The 18,535-nt window shown below is 33.9% G+C and overlaps 5 protein-coding genes across 10 annotated transcripts; 1 reads left to right on the top strand and 4 right to left on the bottom strand.

Annotated features, from left to right (window-relative positions):
• Positions 1 to 1,733: 1,733 nt before the first annotated feature.
• Positions 1,734 to 3,173, bottom strand: LOC107409942 (germin-like protein 9-3). The gene has a single exon (XM_016017364.4). It carries the CDS (start codon positions 2,656 to 2,658, stop codon positions 1,915 to 1,917), a length of 744 nt encoding a protein of 247 aa, XP_015872850.1. The 5' UTR covers positions 2,659 to 3,173; the 3' UTR covers positions 1,734 to 1,914.
• Positions 3,174 to 3,315: 142 nt separating this feature from the next.
• Positions 3,316 to 6,026, bottom strand: LOC107409976 (uncharacterized). 2 transcript variants are annotated; one of them, XM_048468265.2, is made up of 2 exons: positions 5,866 to 6,026; positions 3,316 to 4,112 (listed from the first exon to the last, which is right to left on the bottom strand). In XM_048468265.2, the coding sequence occupies exon 2, from the start codon at positions 4,093 to 4,095 to the stop codon at positions 3,643 to 3,645; it is 453 nt and encodes a 150-aa protein (XP_048324222.1). In that variant the 5' UTR covers positions 4,096 to 4,112; positions 5,866 to 6,026; the 3' UTR covers positions 3,316 to 3,642. The 2 variants fall into 2 exon arrangements, with proteins under 2 accessions (XP_048324222.1, XP_015872881.1); XM_016017395.4 differs by lacking the exon at positions 5,866 to 6,026 and adding an exon at positions 4,768 to 5,196.
• Positions 6,027 to 6,735: 709 nt separating this feature from the next.
• On the bottom strand, positions 6,736 to 10,101 carry LOC107409964 (large ribosomal subunit protein uL1). Of its 2 annotated transcripts, none has more exons than XM_016017386.4 (6): positions 10,010 to 10,101; positions 9,665 to 9,714; positions 8,496 to 8,715; positions 8,119 to 8,284; positions 7,423 to 7,628; positions 6,736 to 6,981 (listed from the first exon to the last, which is right to left on the bottom strand). In XM_016017386.4, the coding sequence occupies exons 2-6, from the start codon at positions 9,667 to 9,669 to the stop codon at positions 6,928 to 6,930; spliced, it is 651 nt and encodes a 216-aa protein (XP_015872872.1). In that variant the 5' UTR covers positions 9,670 to 9,714; positions 10,010 to 10,101; the 3' UTR covers positions 6,736 to 6,927. The 2 variants fall into 2 exon arrangements, with proteins under 2 accessions (XP_015872872.1, XP_060667931.1); XM_060811948.1 differs by having other exon boundaries at positions 9,665 to 9,715; positions 10,013 to 10,089.
• A 748-nt stretch (positions 10,102 to 10,849) lies between these two features.
• LOC107409535 (U11/U12 small nuclear ribonucleoprotein 59 kDa protein) lies at positions 10,850 to 15,740 on the bottom strand. 4 transcript variants are annotated; one of them, XR_007239328.2, is made up of 11 exons: positions 15,509 to 15,740; positions 15,128 to 15,208; positions 14,609 to 14,808; positions 14,084 to 14,426; positions 13,641 to 13,724; positions 13,302 to 13,367; positions 13,102 to 13,174; positions 12,115 to 12,482; positions 11,934 to 11,974; positions 11,522 to 11,640; positions 10,850 to 11,107 (listed from the first exon to the last, which is right to left on the bottom strand). XR_007239328.2 is itself a non-coding variant. In XM_048469080.2 (10 exons), exons 3-10 carry the CDS (start codon positions 14,755 to 14,757, stop codon positions 11,610 to 11,612), a joined length of 1,155 nt encoding a protein of 384 aa, XP_048325037.1. In that variant the 5' UTR covers positions 14,758 to 14,808; positions 15,128 to 15,208; positions 15,509 to 15,740; the 3' UTR covers positions 11,521 to 11,609. The 4 variants fall into 4 exon arrangements, 2 of the variants coding, with proteins under 2 accessions (XP_048325037.1, XP_048325036.1); XR_007239327.2 differs by having other exon boundaries at positions 11,522 to 11,651; positions 15,509 to 15,738; XM_048469080.2 differs by lacking the exon at positions 10,850 to 11,107 and having other exon boundaries at positions 11,521 to 11,640.
• A 667-nt stretch (positions 15,741 to 16,407) lies between these two features.
• On the top strand, positions 16,408 to 18,271 carry LOC107409830 (uncharacterized protein At2g27730, mitochondrial). Its single transcript, XM_016017257.4, has 4 exons — positions 16,408 to 16,565; positions 16,923 to 17,042; positions 17,312 to 17,350; positions 17,864 to 18,271. The coding sequence occupies exons 2-4, from the start codon at positions 16,941 to 16,943 to the stop codon at positions 18,077 to 18,079; spliced, it is 357 nt and encodes a 118-aa protein (XP_015872743.1). The 5' UTR covers positions 16,408 to 16,565; positions 16,923 to 16,940; the 3' UTR covers positions 18,080 to 18,271.
• Positions 18,272 to 18,535: the final 264 nt, after the last annotated feature.

The following is an 18,535-nucleotide window of genomic DNA, read 5'->3' as shown; positions in this document are numbered from 1 at the left end:
AGGATTATGAAGAGAGACTGAATAGCAGGTTTGGCACAATCGATTTATCGCTTTGGTTACATGGGATTGTAGGAATGCCACATTGCATGGTAATGTGGGGGGAATCACCTAAACATCTGCTTGATCAGGAGGTTGCGTGTTTGGATTCAGATTTTGTGGAAGCAAATTATGAGAGCCTCCCACTTCAGCTAGCGCGCACCCATGCATGCATGGACGTTGTGGTTGAGATGCATGGAAGCCTCCTGATACTGGAATTTTGAAGCTCAATGTGGATGCATGGTGGTTACCACATGGACAAACAAGCGTCTGGTGTAGCAGCTGTGATTCGGAATGACAAAGGGGAGCTGACCATGGCAGCTTTATTGAAGCCAATCTGCAACCAAGTTTCTCGTTGCTATTGACTGTGCTTTTTCTTAGGGCCCCGGTAGTGGAGACTGATTCAAAACAAGCTGTTACTCTATATATGATTTTTGGATATCTCTGAAAGCTTGCTAGCGGAGTGTTTTGTCTTGGATTTGGTTAAATCTCTCTCTTCGGGACTTGGCCTTCGTTCTCTTGTCACCACTGTTCTCCTAGATGCACTAACAATGTGGACTCATTCCTTACCTATTAACTAGCTAATTCTGTTGATTCTTGTATTTGGTTAGAAGAAGCTCCTTTTTGGCTTCAAATTCTGTTACGAGCTGATGTTCTTGGTAATCTTTCTTAATGTATCAATCATTTTTAATTTCTTCCCCCAAAAAAAAAATTTTAAAAATTCCTAAACTAAAAAAATTTGATCAATTTACTCCTTAAATTTCATTAATTACGGTGCACACCAAGGACAATTGGTAATTGTTAATTATCGTCGATAGAATATCTCAAGAAAGTAAGAGTTTACGCTGCTTCTTATAAAATTAAACATACATTGGAGAAAATTAATAAGAAACGCTAAACGAACAGGAAAAGGAAGTAAAAGAAGTATATGTTTTTCTAGAATAATTACCCGTACGTACCACTGACTGCCTGCTTTCAGCATCCTTGATCCAATTAAGGTACATATTGTTTTTCTTCATTGATTATTTGATATATTACTACAACTATATAGTGTATATATATATATATATATATATATATATATCTATAGCATTTTTAACTTCATGTAATCTATGCATCTTAATTGGTACATGTATCTAGTACGTTATATCTAAAATTAATTATGCCATTTGACCCTTTTCACCCTTTCACATTAGACACGTATTAACCCCCCACCCCCCCCCCCCCCCCCAAGGCATAAATTAAATCAATGCATCATTGGAATCGCACACATATGCATACATGTACCCAACATCTATTTTTGCATGTACTGCATTATATATATATTTATAGAGTTAGGGTCAGTCTAATAATTTTAATATCACATTTCTTTATTAACCTTTTTAATCACATCAAAATTAGGATTTAAATTTTAAAATGATAAAATAAAAATTTATTAACACATTAAAATCTTATTTTAGGAAATAAATCCTATCACGATCCGATAATTAATAAATATAATTTTAAATAATTCTTTAATATAATTCAAGAGTTAAAAAAAAAAAAATCAAATGGTAGTTTTAATATTGAAGATCTTATTTGAATCTGATTGTATTTATAACATGGTTAATTAATTTCCTCTTATTAGATGGGTTCAACTTTTTCATACATATATTTTTAAAGCAGTTTTAGATTATACTAACCAATTAGTTCAACAATTACTGCTTGTATAATGATTAAAAAAATATATTTTAGAAAATGTAATAAATCGCAAATCCCAACTGGTACATCAAGGTCACACACAGCCTTTTCATCGTATGGAAAGGAAATTATTCAAATGCAAAAATTCAAAACAGTTTGCATATATAAAATACCAACTAGCTAGATAGGTAGGCTTAATTAGGGCTTAGGGGCAAGACCAGCCTTGAGAGCTTGAATGGTGGCAACATCAGTTTTGAAAGAAATAGCCAACACATTGTCATCAATCCCAGAAGTAAACAAAGTGTTTGGAAGAGAAACAGTCCCTGCGTTTGCACTTCCAAATGCAGAAATTGCCAAAGCAGTCTTCTGTGGATCAGCATTAAACTGGAAGTGAACAAGTCCCTTTGGAAACACAAACAGGTCTCCTACTTGCAAGCTCTGGGTGAAGAGCTTATTTGTGGTGTCCACAAAACCTACTTGAAGAGAACCATCAACAAGGAAAAGGAGCTCAGCAGATCGAGGATGTGTATGTGGAGGGTTTGTAGAACTGGCAGGGAATTGAAGGACCGCATAGGATACACTTTGGCCATCAAGAGATGGAAACTCAACCAAGCTTGCTTTGGAGACCTTGAAGACTGTAGGAGGAGCTGCATCAACTAGGGCACGCATGCCTGTAAATGTGAAGAAGTTTCCATCTACGGAAGTAACGTTGGAGGGAACTATGAAGTCGGTGAGGATGTTAGGGTCTCCGGCCATAGCCATCTGGGATAAGGCGACTGAGATAATTACCGTAAGGAATGCTTTATGGATGGCCATGGAGTTTGACAAGTATAAATTTGATTCAATTTGCTTAGAACGCCGCTTGGATGGTGAGAAATGTTGTATAAAATGGGGTGCTTTTATAGGGTAAGAGGAAATGTGGAAGATGGTGAGGTTTTGCATTGTTTGTGCAGGCCTATGTGAAAGTTCGACTGATTGGTAATTACAATGTCATTTTTCTTGTTTGAATTGGTTTAGGGACGGCTTTTGGTTTAATTTTGTTGTTTTGCTTTCCGACTCAAACTCACAGCAAGGGACCTTTCCCTTATCTTTCATTTCATTTGGTCTCAGGGAACTTGATTGCCCACTTTGCATTCGTAGCGCCTATACCATACATACATGCATTCCTTCCTCAATTCTTAATTGTTCATCTGCAGCTTTAATTATCTTTATCAACATTTTCTCACCAAATTATCCTCTTGGCACTTGCCATCTCCAGATTATCCTCGAACCAAATTATGTCTTTGTTTAAAGGTGGCAATCATCAGTCTACCAGCCAAATTGAAACACTTAACCAAGTAAATGACCCAGCCAAATTGAAACACTTAACCAAGTAAATGACCGAAAATATTCATTACTTTTCTCATCTATCATTCTGTTGTCAAACTTTTATTAAAATTCTAAATCATCATATGCTACAAATTTAAGGAAAAAAATAAAAACATATAATATGAAAAATCAAATCAAGAGCCACAGAAACACTACATTAATAATATATTATTTTAAAACAATATATATATATATATATATATATATAAATGATCAAATAAAGACTAACGGTTCTCAAATCAACCAATCATCCAAGGTAGTAGATATCAAGTCTCTGGAGGTAAACATTATGGAGACAGCAAATGCGAATTCGTATGATTGTCTCACCTTCCAATTTGGCATCGTAAGTAAAAGGAAATTTAGAAAGAAATGTATCTTTAACCAAGATTATTCTCGGTCTGTCTCAGCAGGATTCTGTCTCTAACCATTGAAAATTTAACAATCAACCACACAGATGGCTTTTCATAACAAACATTCCTTAAAAGACCAAAAAAAAAAAAAAAACTAAAAGGGTACAAATTAAAACCCCAGTGCTCATATTCCACACCACAAATGCAATCAGTAAAGTTCTTCTTCCATATGAGTATGAATCACACAATCTGAAGTCGGGTATGAGACACATGTCAGCACGTAACCCTCCTCCATTTGTTTCTCATCAAGGTATGAACCATCCGACTGATCCACAGAACCACTTACCATCTTCCCTGCACAAGTGGAGCAAGCTCCAGCCCTGCAAGAATACGGCAACTCGATTCCTTCATTCTCGGCTGAATCTAGGATGTATGCATCATCCGGAGCATCGAATATTTTCTCTTTGCCTTCCTTATCTACGAGTTTAACCTTGTACACTGCCATTGATGCTCTAAATGTGGGGGATGATTTCAGCCCAAAAGTCTTGGAGATATTCCTTACAGATGCAATAGAGGATGGGCTTTTAACAAAAGCATTGGTGGTTTGGTTACGGGGTGCAAATCTAAATGCGCAATGGGAGGGACAGCTTACAGTCGACATGGTTGACACGTTTGCCTCTGAATTCATAAAACACATTTTAATAAGCTTAGTAACTCATTACCAACCAGTGGAGGCAAGATGACACCAAGTTATCGGAATAATGCAAATAAACTCAGTCAGATATAAAAACAGAGAAATTAGGCATCTAAAGAAGCTAAAAATATAGAAGGATTCTGACACATCTCTCTTCTCTAGTATATGCAAATTAGTACATATAATTATCAAAATCTCTCTCTTTTCTAGCAAAGTTTATTTTATTTTCTTTCTTTACTTTTCCCTTCTAGTTAAGACTGAAACTTAGCCAAGATAAACACAGCCCCACCTGTTTAACAGCCTAGTCAAGACCCAGGGCTTCAGCAAGTGGCCCATCAGCATTAACAAACAAAAAATATCTTCCTAACCAGAGTACGAGCAAATACTCCAGCAAAACCAGGGTGTTCCATCACCAAAAGAAAAAGAGTTTAAAAGCACCATTATCACTAATTAGTTATATGATTTTCCACCCAAAGGCCACAAGAATAGGAAAAAGAAAAAAAGAAAAAAGAAAAAAAAAAAGGCACTCTAAATCCCAAACTGACTCCAAACATGCTACTCAATAGTCAGTACAAGAATATTACAAACGCAAACCGATATCTTGTATGCCTCTAGAAAAGTACACAAAATGGAACCGACCTATCCATCAAGTAACAAGACGGCCATTGATGTCTGGAGCACTATGAGAAGAAACAAGCTCATGGCTATCTGCTCTTCACTCGAGGCTCCATTTTCTGAACTAATTGATTGGTATTGAACCACTTTTAACCTATATGCCAATATGTGTATCAACAACTACAATGATTTCACAAGGTCCTTTTCCATGAGAGGGTCAAAGGCCATCTACTGACTTGTAGTCTTATATTGGGTTAAAAGAACCTAAATCTACTCCAACTTCTTTGAGTGCTTCAAATCAAATTTCATTAGAAACTCCGTAAATTAAGCAATACTCCCAAATGAGAAAAGGTTAGGATAACATGAAATACAACGCAAACTTGAAACCAACCATTTGCACAAATCATTTTACTGTAAAATTTGCGTTTTGCAAGCACCCCGTAACTATCAAGCCAAAAAAAAAAAAAACAAAAATCCCAACCATATAGCTTCCTCCACACAACTAAGCGCCATCAACGTTAGTTCGGTCCAAGATATTCTTTCATTTAGAAAGAGTGAGAACATATTAAACAGAAGGACAAGTGAAACTTAAGAGATAAATGCAGAGACATATGCTAATGAAAAAGAAGCCAGATCTTTTTTTTTTTTTTTGATTATGAACCGTGTTTTAGTAAGATTACAACGAAATATCAAGAGCCAGAAATTGTAAATTTGTAATAGCTTTTGGCAACTATTGTTCAAAGAAACAAAAGAAGAATAGAGTTTTCAGCAGAGAAGTTTTTCAAAGAGCAAGAATAGAAAAGGAGACGAAAAACTTTAGTATCCAAATATTTATCATTTTAGTAGGCAAACAAAGGGAGATCAGAAAGAATCAAAGGCCATTGACGGTCCCCACTTGAAAATACCAAATCCCCACAAACATAGATACTAGATCCATAAATACAATCCAAGAAAACTTCAAAATCATCGATTGAGACCAAACCCAACCATCAAAAACTCATTTTTCCCACATACCACAGATCTAACCACTATCACTCCGTCATATACAATACATATATATATATATATATATATAGAGAGAGAGAGAGAGAGAGAGAGAGAGAGAGAGATTGAGGGACTTACAGAAGAATAGATAATGACAGTGAATCGGAAGAGAGGAAGAGAAAGTGTTTGAAGTATGGTTTGTTAAAAAGTAATAGGAGCGGAGAAAGCGAGGCAATGGTATCAGAAAAGGGGTTTTGATGTCTTTATTTTTATAAGAGCGAATATTGGCTTTTGGCGTCTCTTGAAAGCCCACTACGACCCATAAATTAATACCCCACCACTGCCAATACCCAAAACGAAACCAAACTATAAAAAACCAAAAAACTAATCAAACTTGCTCAATTAACCCTGACCCTTCGATGCCATTGTCGGCTCCCTCCCCTTTATGCCTTTTACCACTTCCACTTGGATTGGATTCCCCCTTTCTTTATTATAATTATTGTTGTTGTTGGCAATTATAGGTATTATCAAGTGATTAGTCACACTTTTTACCTATACAAATAAAAATAAACATTCCAAAATAACAAACTTAGCAATCTTATCACATGTTCGTTTCAAATGAAGCAAACACCGGATTAAACTTTTGTTTGATTCAGCAGACCAATCTTCCTCCATAAAAGCTTTTCGTCATAAGTAACAATACTCATTTCGATGAAATATTTTTCAAATTATTTGACTGCTCTTAAAATTAAATAAAACATCTACTTTCGTTTCACAATTTCTTAATTACAAATCACAAAAAGAATACTCAGCCTCGTAAAATTAATTAATCTTTCTTATTTGTTCGCAAACTACATAATCTGTTATTTTCTTTTTAGTTTGCTAATGCAGCAGCAGCATCCGATAATAAGAGAATTTTAAAATTTAAAATTAGATTTTTAATATAAAATTTAAATTTAAAAGTTGCTTTCCAGTTTCCAACAAGGAAAAATAAAAAAATATAAAAAGTATCACAAATGCCATCAATAATAAGAAGCATAATTTAAGACCAACAACAAAGGTAGAACAGCCAACCAACTACAAAATACCCCCGCCTGTCCTTGTATCACAATAAAACAAGCACACTTTCTACAAGTAACCAAGCTCCACTACAAAACCTTCCCAGCTGGGTTTACGATAGAATACTTAATAACATAACACTCAAAATATGCGTTGTGGCTTCCCCATGGTAGTCTTCAAGTACAAGCACCTGACCTGATTTTCCCAACAAAAAAATTATACATCATCAGACACTCTCTTAAATAGAGCATAATCATTCAAAATTAAAGCCAAATTGCAGCTAGGCTAGCTCAAACACAATTTTTATTCGTCTACTTAATAACCTTTTTCCAATTCTCAATTACTTCTCTTTATAAAAGTCGGCTTTCAAATACACTTTTGCCACCACGTTTGCCTTCTTTATATAGAGTACACACCTTTTCCAATCCCATATATCAGGAACAATACTAAAACACTTTTCATTTTAGAAAAATAAGCTCGATACAAAATATTACTTTAAAACATGACAAGAAAAAGAGAAATTGCTGGGTAACAGTAAATTATATAGCCAAGCTACTCAGCAGCAAAGAAAACAACAACAAATTTGCACAACTAATTAATGATCTAAACAAAGCTAACTTTGTAACTTCAACTTACATTCTGCCAGTTCTTCTTCAACAGTGAAACAAGGAAATTAACGCTCATTTGCACATTTTGGAAGATCTGCTTCTCCTCCATGGAAAGATTTCCCACTGCAACTCCCATGCAAAGAACCTTTTTCAATTGGAACTTCACCATTGCTTTCGTCTCATTAACTTTAGACTCCAGGGACTCTTGATGAGTAACAAGGGTGGGGAATTTTCCTATTTGGCAAGTAAATAGGAACTTGTTATTGCACAAGGCATGAAAATGCATGTACCATACTTGTTGAGATATCAAACAAAGCTCCCCAATGCTTTTTTTTTTTTTTTTTTTTTTTTGGGGGGGGTGGCACCGGGGGTGCGCTGTGGTTTGGAATTTAGAAAATAAATATAATTGAAATACCACACACACAACTAAAAATCATATAAAAAAAAAATGTATTCAAACATTTATCGTTAATCATGATATATCAACTAAATATTGGATATTAGTTTAAAATGGTTATTTTCATATTGTTTCAAGCAGTGGCTTGATATGCCAATAGCTGATCAATAACAAAAATAAATAATTAATAAAAACCAGTTATGTGTGTGTGTGTATATATACATACATAAAGCCTAAAACAATAACTATGTGAATAAATAAAATAAAATACATTTCCTAAAATTTATACTGATATTGATGACATGAATCAACCCATTATGCACCAACCTGCCTTGTTGAGACCAGGGCCCAAAAGACGAGGGATCTGTTTGATCACGGCTTCTGATGCTAAGAAAGCATGGTATTTCTTTGCTAGTTTCTTCACTAGCTTCTTGTTTTTGTTGAGCTTCTTCAAAGATTCAACATCCATATAGTCCAGACCTATCTTCTCAGCCTGAAATATTTTGATGAACAAATTAAAAAATTAATAATAATAATAAATAAATAAAGTGGAAATTGAGTGGAAATTCTATTTAAACAATCAGGGGGTTCATTTTTCACAAAGTTAAATACAGGAGTAGATTTTGTATCAAAGAACAGAGGCTACAATGAAATCAAAGTTTTTATATCATTATTTTATTACAAAACTGAAATAGCAATATCACCTCCTCAACATGCTGAGCATCTCCAAGCATGCAAACCTTCATCTTGGGCCTAGGAATGTGTGGCAACTTCACAGAACCACTGAAACGCTTATCCTTTTGGGGATCATAATTTTTCAGTCCAATCTGGAGTTCAATAGTCTCAGTAAAGTTCCTCTTCTTTTCCTTTGATTCGGTCACGATAGTAGAAATAGCCTCCCTGAGTGCATCACTCTGAAGCTTACTGCAAAAATATGAATAGAAATAGTGAGACATTACAGATAGTATCAGAAAATAACATCCAGCAGATACATATGCCATACAATCAAAGTAGTAAGTAAGCCATTTCTAGATTAAATAGCAAGGCATTATCCTGTAACATATCAATAACCATCCTCAAAAAAAAGCCAATGATCCCTGTCTGTCTAAAATAACAAACCTACAATGAACAAGAGCCAAGAAAGCCTCACAAGTTAACCAACCAAGATTTCAGTTTAAATGCTTTAACTAAATAACAAGCACAATCTATCCATTACAGAGAACTGAATCTGTAAAATATTTTGTAAAGCAACAATTAATATTAGTAGAGGGCATTCTTTCTTTCATTTTTCCATGGGAGTATATGAAATTTTTTCTCCTTTTTATTTTATTTTGTGGGAAATTATTTTTCAAACACGTGTTTGCAATCCAATCCAAATATTATCGAGAAGGATGATAAGGGTTGCTATAATGAATCATGAGGTTTATCAACTTCTGGAATCTGGTGACATCTTTATTGATTTATTTTTCGTTTTCTGAAAAATTGAGAATACAATTAATATTTACGGTCTTTATCTCATTCTGTCTAGCATTACTATTTATTTTCTATGTTTAACTATAGAATTTATAATTTAAAGGTTTTCTTGCACCAATTGATTTAAATTATAAGATTATTTTTCCAAAGCAAAAAAACAAACACAAAACTATAATATTGCAGTCGAGTAATATTAGATAGCTTAATTGGCTGTGGGATTGGTAAGCAGTAGGAGCCAAAAGACCTTCCCAACTACTTTCTTCTGGGTTTCGACCCTTTTAAATTATTTTTACAAGAAAATGCAAAAAAGTGCCCACAACTCTCAATCTCATCCACATCCATGATCAGCAAGACGTCGAGAAAGCACAAACATTATTCATCAGACAGAAATTTTAAATACCTCATGATTGAAACTTAGCCTTCTCAGTGACCCACTTCAGGTATTCCCACCTACGATAAATAAACCATCAAAAGCAACAAATTACTCAATCTATATGATAAGATTAAAGCACTAAAAACTGAAAACCCAATTTAAATCCAATACAAAAGGGGAAAAAAAAAAAAAAAAAAGCTAGCAATTAGAGAAAAATAAGATAATTTGGGATCTAATAACCATGGGGAAGACAGAGGAAAGATCAAAACTTTACTACACCCTTTCCTACATTGTCTGGAACTGACAGAAAGCTCAAACATCCAGATAGTAAAAGCAGGAAAATGAAACAACAACAGAGAAGTAGAGAATTACCAGAGAGAGAATTCTGTAAGCTAGGGTTTTTCCGGCGGCTAACTGGCTAAGGAAGCGTTATATAAGAAATTGCTTTCCATTGGACCCCAAAAGGCCGGGTATGGGAAACTTTAACCGGATTCGGATTCGGGTATTGGGGACACATCATCATGTCTATGTCGGGTTGTGTTGCGGATTGACCCGATTAAATATTGGGAAGAAAAATATAAGATATGATAAATTTAAAATGGTTAAATTACACTTTACCATCTTCAACTATTGCATTTTTTGTGCTTTACCTCCCAAATTTAGAAATGATCATGTTGCTCATGAACAATTGTTTTCATGTCACCTTAGTCCAATTATGAGCTTTTGTCTAATGAATTTTGTAAAATTATCCATACATATCAATAAAAAATAATAATTTTTCCCACTATAATTATTTACACCGTTTTCTTTTTTTGCTTGAATATTTACACCGTTTTCTTCACAAATAAAACTATAGAATGTCAATAAAATAATTTTTAAAAGTTTAAAATGGTAACACTACGAAAATTAATAATCATATTTCAAAATATAAATGTAAATAAAATGCCCGTATATTTGTTATTTGCTATCCGGTTTGATACTTAGTTTATATGCATTTATTTTAAAAATGTTAATATGATAATTTTTTTTTTTATTGGTTTATATGCATATAGGTGAATATTGTTCAGTACCTGAAGTGATATGCTCCAGTTACTTTTTTGTGTTCAAACCAAGATTGGGTAGGCATGTTGCTTGTGGCACTTCGTCAGCAAATGGACTTATTTTGTTAAACTAATTACATTAAACATTACACTAAAATAACAAAACTAGCAATAATCCAACGTGGCAGCTAACCACAACTGATGAGTTTCTATTACAACAAAATCTTGCTAAAACATTTAAGGTACATTATTCCAATTATAATACAACACCAAAACGAAAATGCAGCCTTGAGCATAGAAAAAGTACCCAACAGTACAAATTTTGAGTGCTTGAGGTATCCTCCAATCCATTTATTCTTCTGTCCAATACTTGGAAACGTCCATGAAGTCTGTCGTGTCCCATGGTAGCAGCTTGTGGAAGCCTTTTCCCCTTCATAATTTTGATAGAAATGAGAAAATAGATAGAAAATTGGTAATAAGAAGTAATTGCAACTTTGCAACACATTTGTATATGATTTATTGTTTCTCTTTAAGGTTTAAGACAATTGAGCGCTTATGGATAAAAAAGAAAAAAAAAAGACAAATGAACGCTTCGTAGTATGTGCATGGAAGGAAGCAATAAACGCCAAACATGTTGAACTACAGATATTTTATAATATCTCAACATCTATATATACAGGTAGTGCAAACTGTAAATTTTTCTCTCATCCAGGAATCATGGATGAATTTTTGTCCGGCACAAAAGGATAGGCATTTAAATAAATTTACTAGTGCAAACTATGTCTACTAGACTGCCCCAACGAAACGTAAGTCCTTAAAGTTGCTACGAGAAATTGCAACATACCAAAATCTCCTCAAGAAAAACCTGCCACCAACTCTGTAGTTCAAGTAGGCTTCATTTAGGCCCCACCAAGTAGGATGCCCATATCTCATCAGCTGGAGGTGGTGGTAGAACCCAGTGCCCTGGTATGCGGCTGCACCAATCCCGGTGCCAAAAAGTTATTTATCAAAAAGAAAGCTAACTATTTTGCACTTATAGGAAGGTTGGCAATGGTGATAGTAGGTTAAAGTAAAAGAGCATAAAAAGACTTATTCTACTAAAGCAGAACTTTCATGATGACTTTAAGTACATCCCCCTCCCACCCCAAAAAAATAAAATAAACTAAAATAAAAATAAATAAATACATAATAGAAACCTCTACAGAGAACTTGAAACAAATTTGAGCATCGAATAGCAGGAAAAGTTACATCCTCACCTTCCACCTGGTCTTAAATATGCATCCCATGTTCTTCTCACCTGCACACAATATGGTCCTCATTATCATCCAAAGTAGAACCAAATGCAATGCAAGTGAAGTCAGAATACATCCATGTTCACAGAATTAACAATGAAGTAACCTAGACAGCCTGAAATATTAATAATTCAAAACACCTCACCTCAATAAGGGTGCCCATGTCAGTGCTGCTGCCATGATAATAGTGATAGAATTCAATTGGTAAGTTTCCAACAGAGTCATAAGCTCCATAATATCCTTGTGTATCAAATACTTGTTCCTCAGATTCCTTTTCAGTCAGTGACCTAGAGCTTGTGCGGTCTTTATCTTCACTACTTTTACCTTTGTCGATGTTTGGATCTTTTGAATCATGTCCAATACTATGGGTTGTCTTCCTTGATTCCTCAGCATTTGCAATGGCATCCTTAGCAGCATCTGTATCAGCTGCCGCTATAGCTTGACGCTCTTCTTCCTCTACAGCAGCTTGAACTCTTTCAAGAAACTTGTCATCCTCTTCAGGGAGAAAATGACCTGCATAATTATGCATGTTTCTCTTAGCAAATGAAAATAGGATAAGTTACTTGAGTACATTATTTTTCAATAATACAGAAATGTCAAGTATAAAAAAAGCAATCTTACAAATCTGTGTACACATGCATGCACAAATTTAGAACTAAGGACTCTGGATTATTATGTTCCACCAAAAGGAACCAAAAATGAAAGCCCAACCCATTCAATTATGTAGAAATACTAACAAAACTAGCATTGCTCTGGTCATAGGTAGTCCTGGTCCTCAACACATATGGTGTCAGGTTCAAATTTGTAAGATAAGAAGTATTCCTGCCTCACTCAACAAGGTAAAAAATATATATATATATATATATATATATATTATGTAGCTATATAGATATATACACAACGACTATCAACACAATTATTCCAATGCATTCATCAACCTAGAGGAGACAGTCTTATCAGTCAAATGCATGTCTAGGAGAAAATCTACTAGGAACTGCAGTGAAATTAAACATTTTTCCTACAATTTTACATAAACAAAGCTTCATTGTAAAATATACAACTTATAGCTTCATATTTGATATCATAGTAAACATAAGAAAGCACAAATGCTGAATAAAGAACAAAATGAGACCTTGTTTTTTCAATTTTTGAATTCTGATAGCACGTAATTCTTGCAATTTCTCCACCATCAGCACCAGCTCAAGCTGAAATATGAAATCAATTGTCAACTTGGCATCGAAAGGAAAAGAAGGCAAGATCTCTACAGAACAAAAATCTTTACAGTTGTTGTCAGGAATCTCTGGGCAAAACGGAAAAGCTACCAATTCTTACCTCAGATTCTAGTCTCTCTTTCTCCTCTTTGGCTTTAAGCTTTGCAATTTCCTTCATCTTTTCCACCTGAAAACCCACATGCCATGGTCAGTAGGGAATAATATTAGCAGTACAACTTCATGCAACCATAAATAGAGTGGAGCAATTTTAATTGTATATAAGCTGCTTACATAAATAGAAAATAAATATCATATAACTTAAAAAGCTTCCATCATATTCGAAAGAAAATGGGGGAAAAAAAAAAAAAAAAATTCTCATTCCAAGTTCACAGTCCTTAGGAACCATCAAATGACAAACAAATGCTATATGGTTGAATGTGGCAAGACATAAATAAAATACCTTGCGCTTAGCAATATCTTTAGCAATCTCCCTGGCTCTCCACTCATCAGCTTCCTGATCAGCTTGCTCAAACCTTTCATGTTCCTAAATGTCATAATAACAAGAATATGCAGATAAGTTTAGAAGAAGAGACGTGACAGGACAACATTAATTTTAAAAGAGAGTTTACTTTACATCCCCCAGCCATCATGATTTTTCATTTTGTCCTCAAAAGCAGAAAAACTAGATGTCCAAACTTGCAGTTTGTTTAAATGAATATCATGAAATTAGTCCTATTCATTACATAAAAATGGAATAAGAAAAGTTTCTATAAAGCATTAGATGGGTGCATTCTATGGGGCAAAGTTTATGACTTGGGAGCAAAGTGAAAGATATATAACAGTATGGGAATATAAAATCATAAAAGTGTAATAAAACTAAAAACAGTGATGCAGTAAAACCACCTTTGCAAATGTTTCCGCAATTCGCTTCCTCTTTTTTTTCCTCCAATGCTTATTTCGTTTTGACTTTCTTATTTTGTTGGATAATCTAAATGCAGCAGATTTTTCCTCCCATGGAGCCATTTCATCTGTAATCAATCTACATGGTTCAAGCTGAACTCTTAATTTGGACATCAAAGAGTTTGCAGCACGCAGTGAAAGTGAAATTTGGGATTCCAAATCAATGCTCCTGTCTTCCAAAAGTTGGGAGAAACCTCCAACTGAAGCATCATTAGACACAATATCCGCATCTTCCATAGACCTTTTACCATCTTCGATCGACATCAACATATGAAGCTCTTTCCCCCTATCAAACAACATTCCAATCTTAGTTAACAAGATGACCAACACAGCTTTCAAAGAAACAGCTTTAGGTGCAGCATGCTACACAAAAGTGACAAACCAAATCAACATGATAAGCTACCAAATGGGCTGTTATCCATTCCTCTAATAGTTTAACAAGCAACACCATTTCAATAGAAACCATACATTGCTTTTGCAAGATCAATAGTGTCTTGTAAGTCCTTTAGCTGATAACGCATGTTTGTGGTTCCCCAAAAGGTACTCGAGATTGGCAGGTAAGGCGGTAGCATTGGAAACCAGGGTGCTGATGCAGGTTGGAATGGAACTGGATTCATAGCTACCAAGAACAATATTGAAATAAAACTGGATAATTCCTTCGACAAGACCTGCAGCATAAACCCAATGAAAAATATATATATATATATATATATATATATATAAGATTTCAATAATTTTTCAAGCTAAAAGAAGAATAAACTGATTATATCATTCGGTTATTGAGAAGTATAGGTAACCGCAAATAAAATTATATCATTTTTCATTACTGAAATCCAACAAAGCAAAACATTCCTGAAAAACATTCAGCTTATGTTTGTTTCCCATCAATGTGAAACCAATATTGGATTTAAGAAATTAAAAATACTGTTCTCCTTATCAGCTACAGATAATACAAGTTCATAGTAGAAGTTTGCAGAAGATGTAAACCTCAACTTTGGAGAGCTTCCCTTCATCCAAAACTTTAAATAGGGCAAAACCTGCGGGAGTTTTCCAGCTTCTCAAGCACACCTACAAAAATAAAGAATCCCAAATAATCCACCACATCATTCACTTTTAAACACCATTAGATAGAATCACATATGAAAACACCATTTGCATGCACAAACTCATATGGTAACCCACATAAACCACAAAATTCAACTGAAAAAACCAACTGATCAGTTTTATATAACTCAGCTGAGCAGCACACTATTTTCGGAAATCACATTATTTTAGTTAGGATTATTCTCCAAGCTGAAAAAATAAATAAAAATGAAGTGTGTTGAAGGCTAAAACCAAATTAAAGTATAGATGTCAAAAAGGGTTCACCGATTGGAATGGAAGCTCCAAAATCCCAAGTCTCGAATAAAGAGAAAGGCGATCAGATGTAGATTACAAACAGCCGAGCAGGTAACTACGGAGACTGGAGAGAAACAGAGTTCGACAGACTGAGAATCTCAGAGAGAAAATGCAATCAAGGTCCGAGAAACAAGGTTAAGGAGCGAGGAGACGCGGGTAAATGCCCATACACATACGGACACTTTCTATGTATATATATTTCTCTCTCTTTTTCTTTTTTCTTTTTTTTTTTCACCCGCAATATATTTATATAAAAAAGTAATATTTTTTTATTAGCATTTTTAAATAAATAAAAATACTTTTATATTTCTTAGAATTTGTTCGCTAACATCTCGTCTTTATTCTTCTGAAAAAAAAAAAAAAACTAATATATAAAACATGTTGAATATATCTAATAATTATTAAAATTAAAAATGAAGAAAAAATCTACCTAAGATATTTTAGAACATACCATTATATAGTATTTCTCATCCCATCACCCTAATAATGTGTAACTTCATGAAAATTATGATAAATTTATTTTTATTCAGAGGAACAGTTTATTTTGCATAACGGTAAATATGTCATTATTTTATTGAAAATAAAATAAAATAATATTTTTTAAAACATTTTCATTTAATAATACTTTGTTTATCCCATTTTTTAAAATTAATTTTGTTATTTTTTTATTTAAATTTTTCATTAGGATGGAACGAAATAAAAGGAAAAAAAAAATCAATTCATAAAATTAATATTTTAATGATGCAAAAAGTAAAAATTGAAATAGGGAATATACATTTTTTTAAATGATGATTCTGAAAAACCAAATATCTAAATAACAGGTGGAAAGTGGAAAGTACCATTAATCCCATGATTCCATGGTACACCTGATCACAGCGAATCAATCAGCACCGTCAATCAGACGGTGAATGTAGGTTCGTTTCCTAAACTGAGTCTGCCGTTTATAAGCCCTACGTTCTCTCTCTCGCTCTCGCTCTCTCTCTCTTGTCAAAATCTTTGAAGTGCTTGCCTGCTTGGGTTTGTTTGCGTATGTTATTCGTCTCTTTTGATTTTCGATTTTTGATTTTTGTTTCATATTTCCTGTTTAATTTTGATACAGCTTTTTGGGATTATTGTATTCCTGTTCTACATTTACGATTTGGGGATGATTTAGGATGTATACAAACTTGTTTGTGAGTTTTGTAGGGAAAAAAATAATAATAATAATAATAACAAAGAAAAAAAGCTTAGTCGAAGAAAGTAATATTCTTTGCCTGAAATGTTATGTGGGTATAAATATCTGGGGGAATAATTTATAAAGGAACTGTATTTTTGTTCATAGGAAATTATAATGAATCTGAAAGATGTAAAGGATATGATTTTTAGTTTATAATATAAATTACAGGGAAACTAATCAACAACAATGGCATCGAGGATGGTTGCAAGATTTGTGCCTCGGAGGTTCTCAAGTAGTGGAAAAATACTTAGCGAGGAGGAAAAAGCCGCAGAAAATGTTTATATCAAGGCAAGTTTCTCAGTCTTATGTTTTCCATTTGCCCTTTGCATTTATTTATTTATTATTTTTTTTTTTTTGGGGGGCGTCTGTTATAAATTTTATGTATTTATTAAATTGTGGAAGTCTATGTGTATAATCTCAGCTAGCAGTCTTGTATTGCTTAGTTCTCAACTAGACTGAGATATTGTTTAGGTTGGTATAAGTTATGATGCTGAATTTGAATTTGCTTGTTGTTTGTTTATACTTACTGTTTTCTATATAATTGTTGTAAATGACAGAAAATTGAGCAAGAGAAGCTTGAGAAGCTTGCACGCAAGGTATCATCAACTTATTCCTAGTGTATTTTTGTCTTCAATACAAGGCTATCTGATCATTTTAATTTGGTGAACAAAGTTGAAACATCTATCTTGATGTTCAATACATCAAGTTTACTTAAAACCCATTTACCTTTGCTACCTGTCTGCCAAGTTTTGATAAAATAGGAACTTAATCCCTTGTATGTACAAATTAAATAATTTTGTTTCTTGTTTTACCATGTTCTCAATGAATATGCCATGAACATATCACACATTTTCTTAGCTATTGCCTTATAAATTGTGATCATGGGTAAATTGGAATCTTAACTTCATGGCCACTGTTACTGTCCCTTAATTCAAATTTGTGTTTCCGTCATATGCACTTGTCAATTCACATTTTTGTGTTCCTGCCTCTTTTAAGTTTTTGTCCAACCTAGTTTTTTCCATCTGGTTTTTTGTGCCCGAAACATAGTTTCTTCTAGTTGTCATTCATCTTTCCTCAAAGCCTCTGCTTCATGGGGTGGATAATCTCAGGGCCCTAAACCAGATGAAGCTACAGAAACTTCAGGGGGATCCGTGGCCGATTCCAAACCTAGTGGCTCGACCTCTTCCGCAGGTGGAGCATCCACTGAGAGAGTATCAACTGACAAGTACAGAAATTATGCAGTTGTAGCAGGTGTTGTAACTGGTTTGGGTGCTTTGGGGTGGTATCTCAAATCCAATGCAAAGAAGCCTGAAGTCCAGGATTGAGGTTGACATGCTTTTCAGTACAGAAGAACTGCATGCTTCGATGGGTTATTAAAAACTTGTTTTGGGAGAATTGAAGGATAGATGAAAAAACAATAAAGCTCTGACTTTATACCCTGTATTTTTGTTCGATCTCATATGATACATTGAGTTATTTACAATGATCTTTTTATCTATTTGTGGACATATTTGCAATTGAGGGGCGTTACTTGCATTTTATTTCAGTGCAATTGTAATTGCTGAATCAATTTAATTTAAAAAGGAAAATATTTGGATTTAGAGCACTAAAAAATGAAATTGGGATCAAGCAAAGTTTTCAACCTTAAAATAACAAAATTTTGGAATGAAGATAAACGTGCAGAGAAGCAAATAAGTATATATTTTTCTTTTTCTTCTTCTCCGGGGAATTTGAAACAAGTAAATAAGTTTTCTTCTTCTTCTTATATAATAAAAATGATT

Source organism: Ziziphus jujuba, chromosome 10 (assembly GCF_031755915.1).
Source record: "Ziziphus jujuba cultivar Dongzao chromosome 10, ASM3175591v1".
In the NCBI taxonomy this organism is placed as follows: domain Eukaryota; kingdom Viridiplantae; phylum Streptophyta; class Magnoliopsida; order Rosales; family Rhamnaceae; genus Ziziphus; species Ziziphus jujuba.
The sequence above is the reverse complement of the archived record's forward strand: the minus strand, read 5'-3'. Positions and strand labels throughout refer to the sequence as shown.

Coding starts and splice junctions, on each gene's coding strand:
- LOC107409976 (XM_048468265.2), bottom strand. CDS start 4,095: ATGTCGACTGTAAGCTGTCCCTCCCATTGCGCATTTAGATTTGCACCC.
- LOC107409964 (XM_016017386.4), bottom strand. Junction 8,285..8,495: donor ATGCTCAGCATGTTGAGGAG/GTGATATTGCTA, acceptor AAAATATTTCAG/GCTGAGAAGATAGGTCTGGA. Junction 6,982..7,422: donor TGAAGAAGAACTGGCAGAAT/GTAAGTTGAAGT, acceptor TGGGAAAATCAG/GTCAGGTGCTTGTACTTGAA.
- LOC107409942 (XM_016017364.4), bottom strand. CDS start 2,658: ATGCAAAACCTCACCATCTTCCACATTTCCTCTTACCCTATAAAAGCA.
- LOC107409535 (XM_048469079.2), bottom strand. CDS start 14,757: ATGAATCCAGTTCCATTCCAACCTGCATCAGCACCCTGGTTTCCAATG. Junction 14,427..14,608: donor ATTGATCTTGCAAAAGCAAT/GTATGGTTTCTA, acceptor GTTGTTTGATAG/GGGGAAAGAGCTTCATATGT. Junction 13,175..13,301: donor AAGAGAGACTAGAATCTGAG/GTAAGAATTGGT, acceptor TTCATATTTCAG/CTTGAGCTGGTGCTGATGGT.
- LOC107409830 (XM_016017257.4), top strand. CDS start 16,941: ATGGCATCGAGGATGGTTGCAAGATTTGTGCCTCGGAGGTTCTCAAGT. Junction 17,043..17,311: donor CAGAAAATGTTTATATCAAG/GCAAGTTTCTCA, acceptor TGTAAATGACAG/AAAATTGAGCAAGAGAAGCT. Junction 17,351..17,863: donor TTGAGAAGCTTGCACGCAAG/GTATCATCAACT, acceptor GGATAATCTCAG/GGCCCTAAACCAGATGAAGC.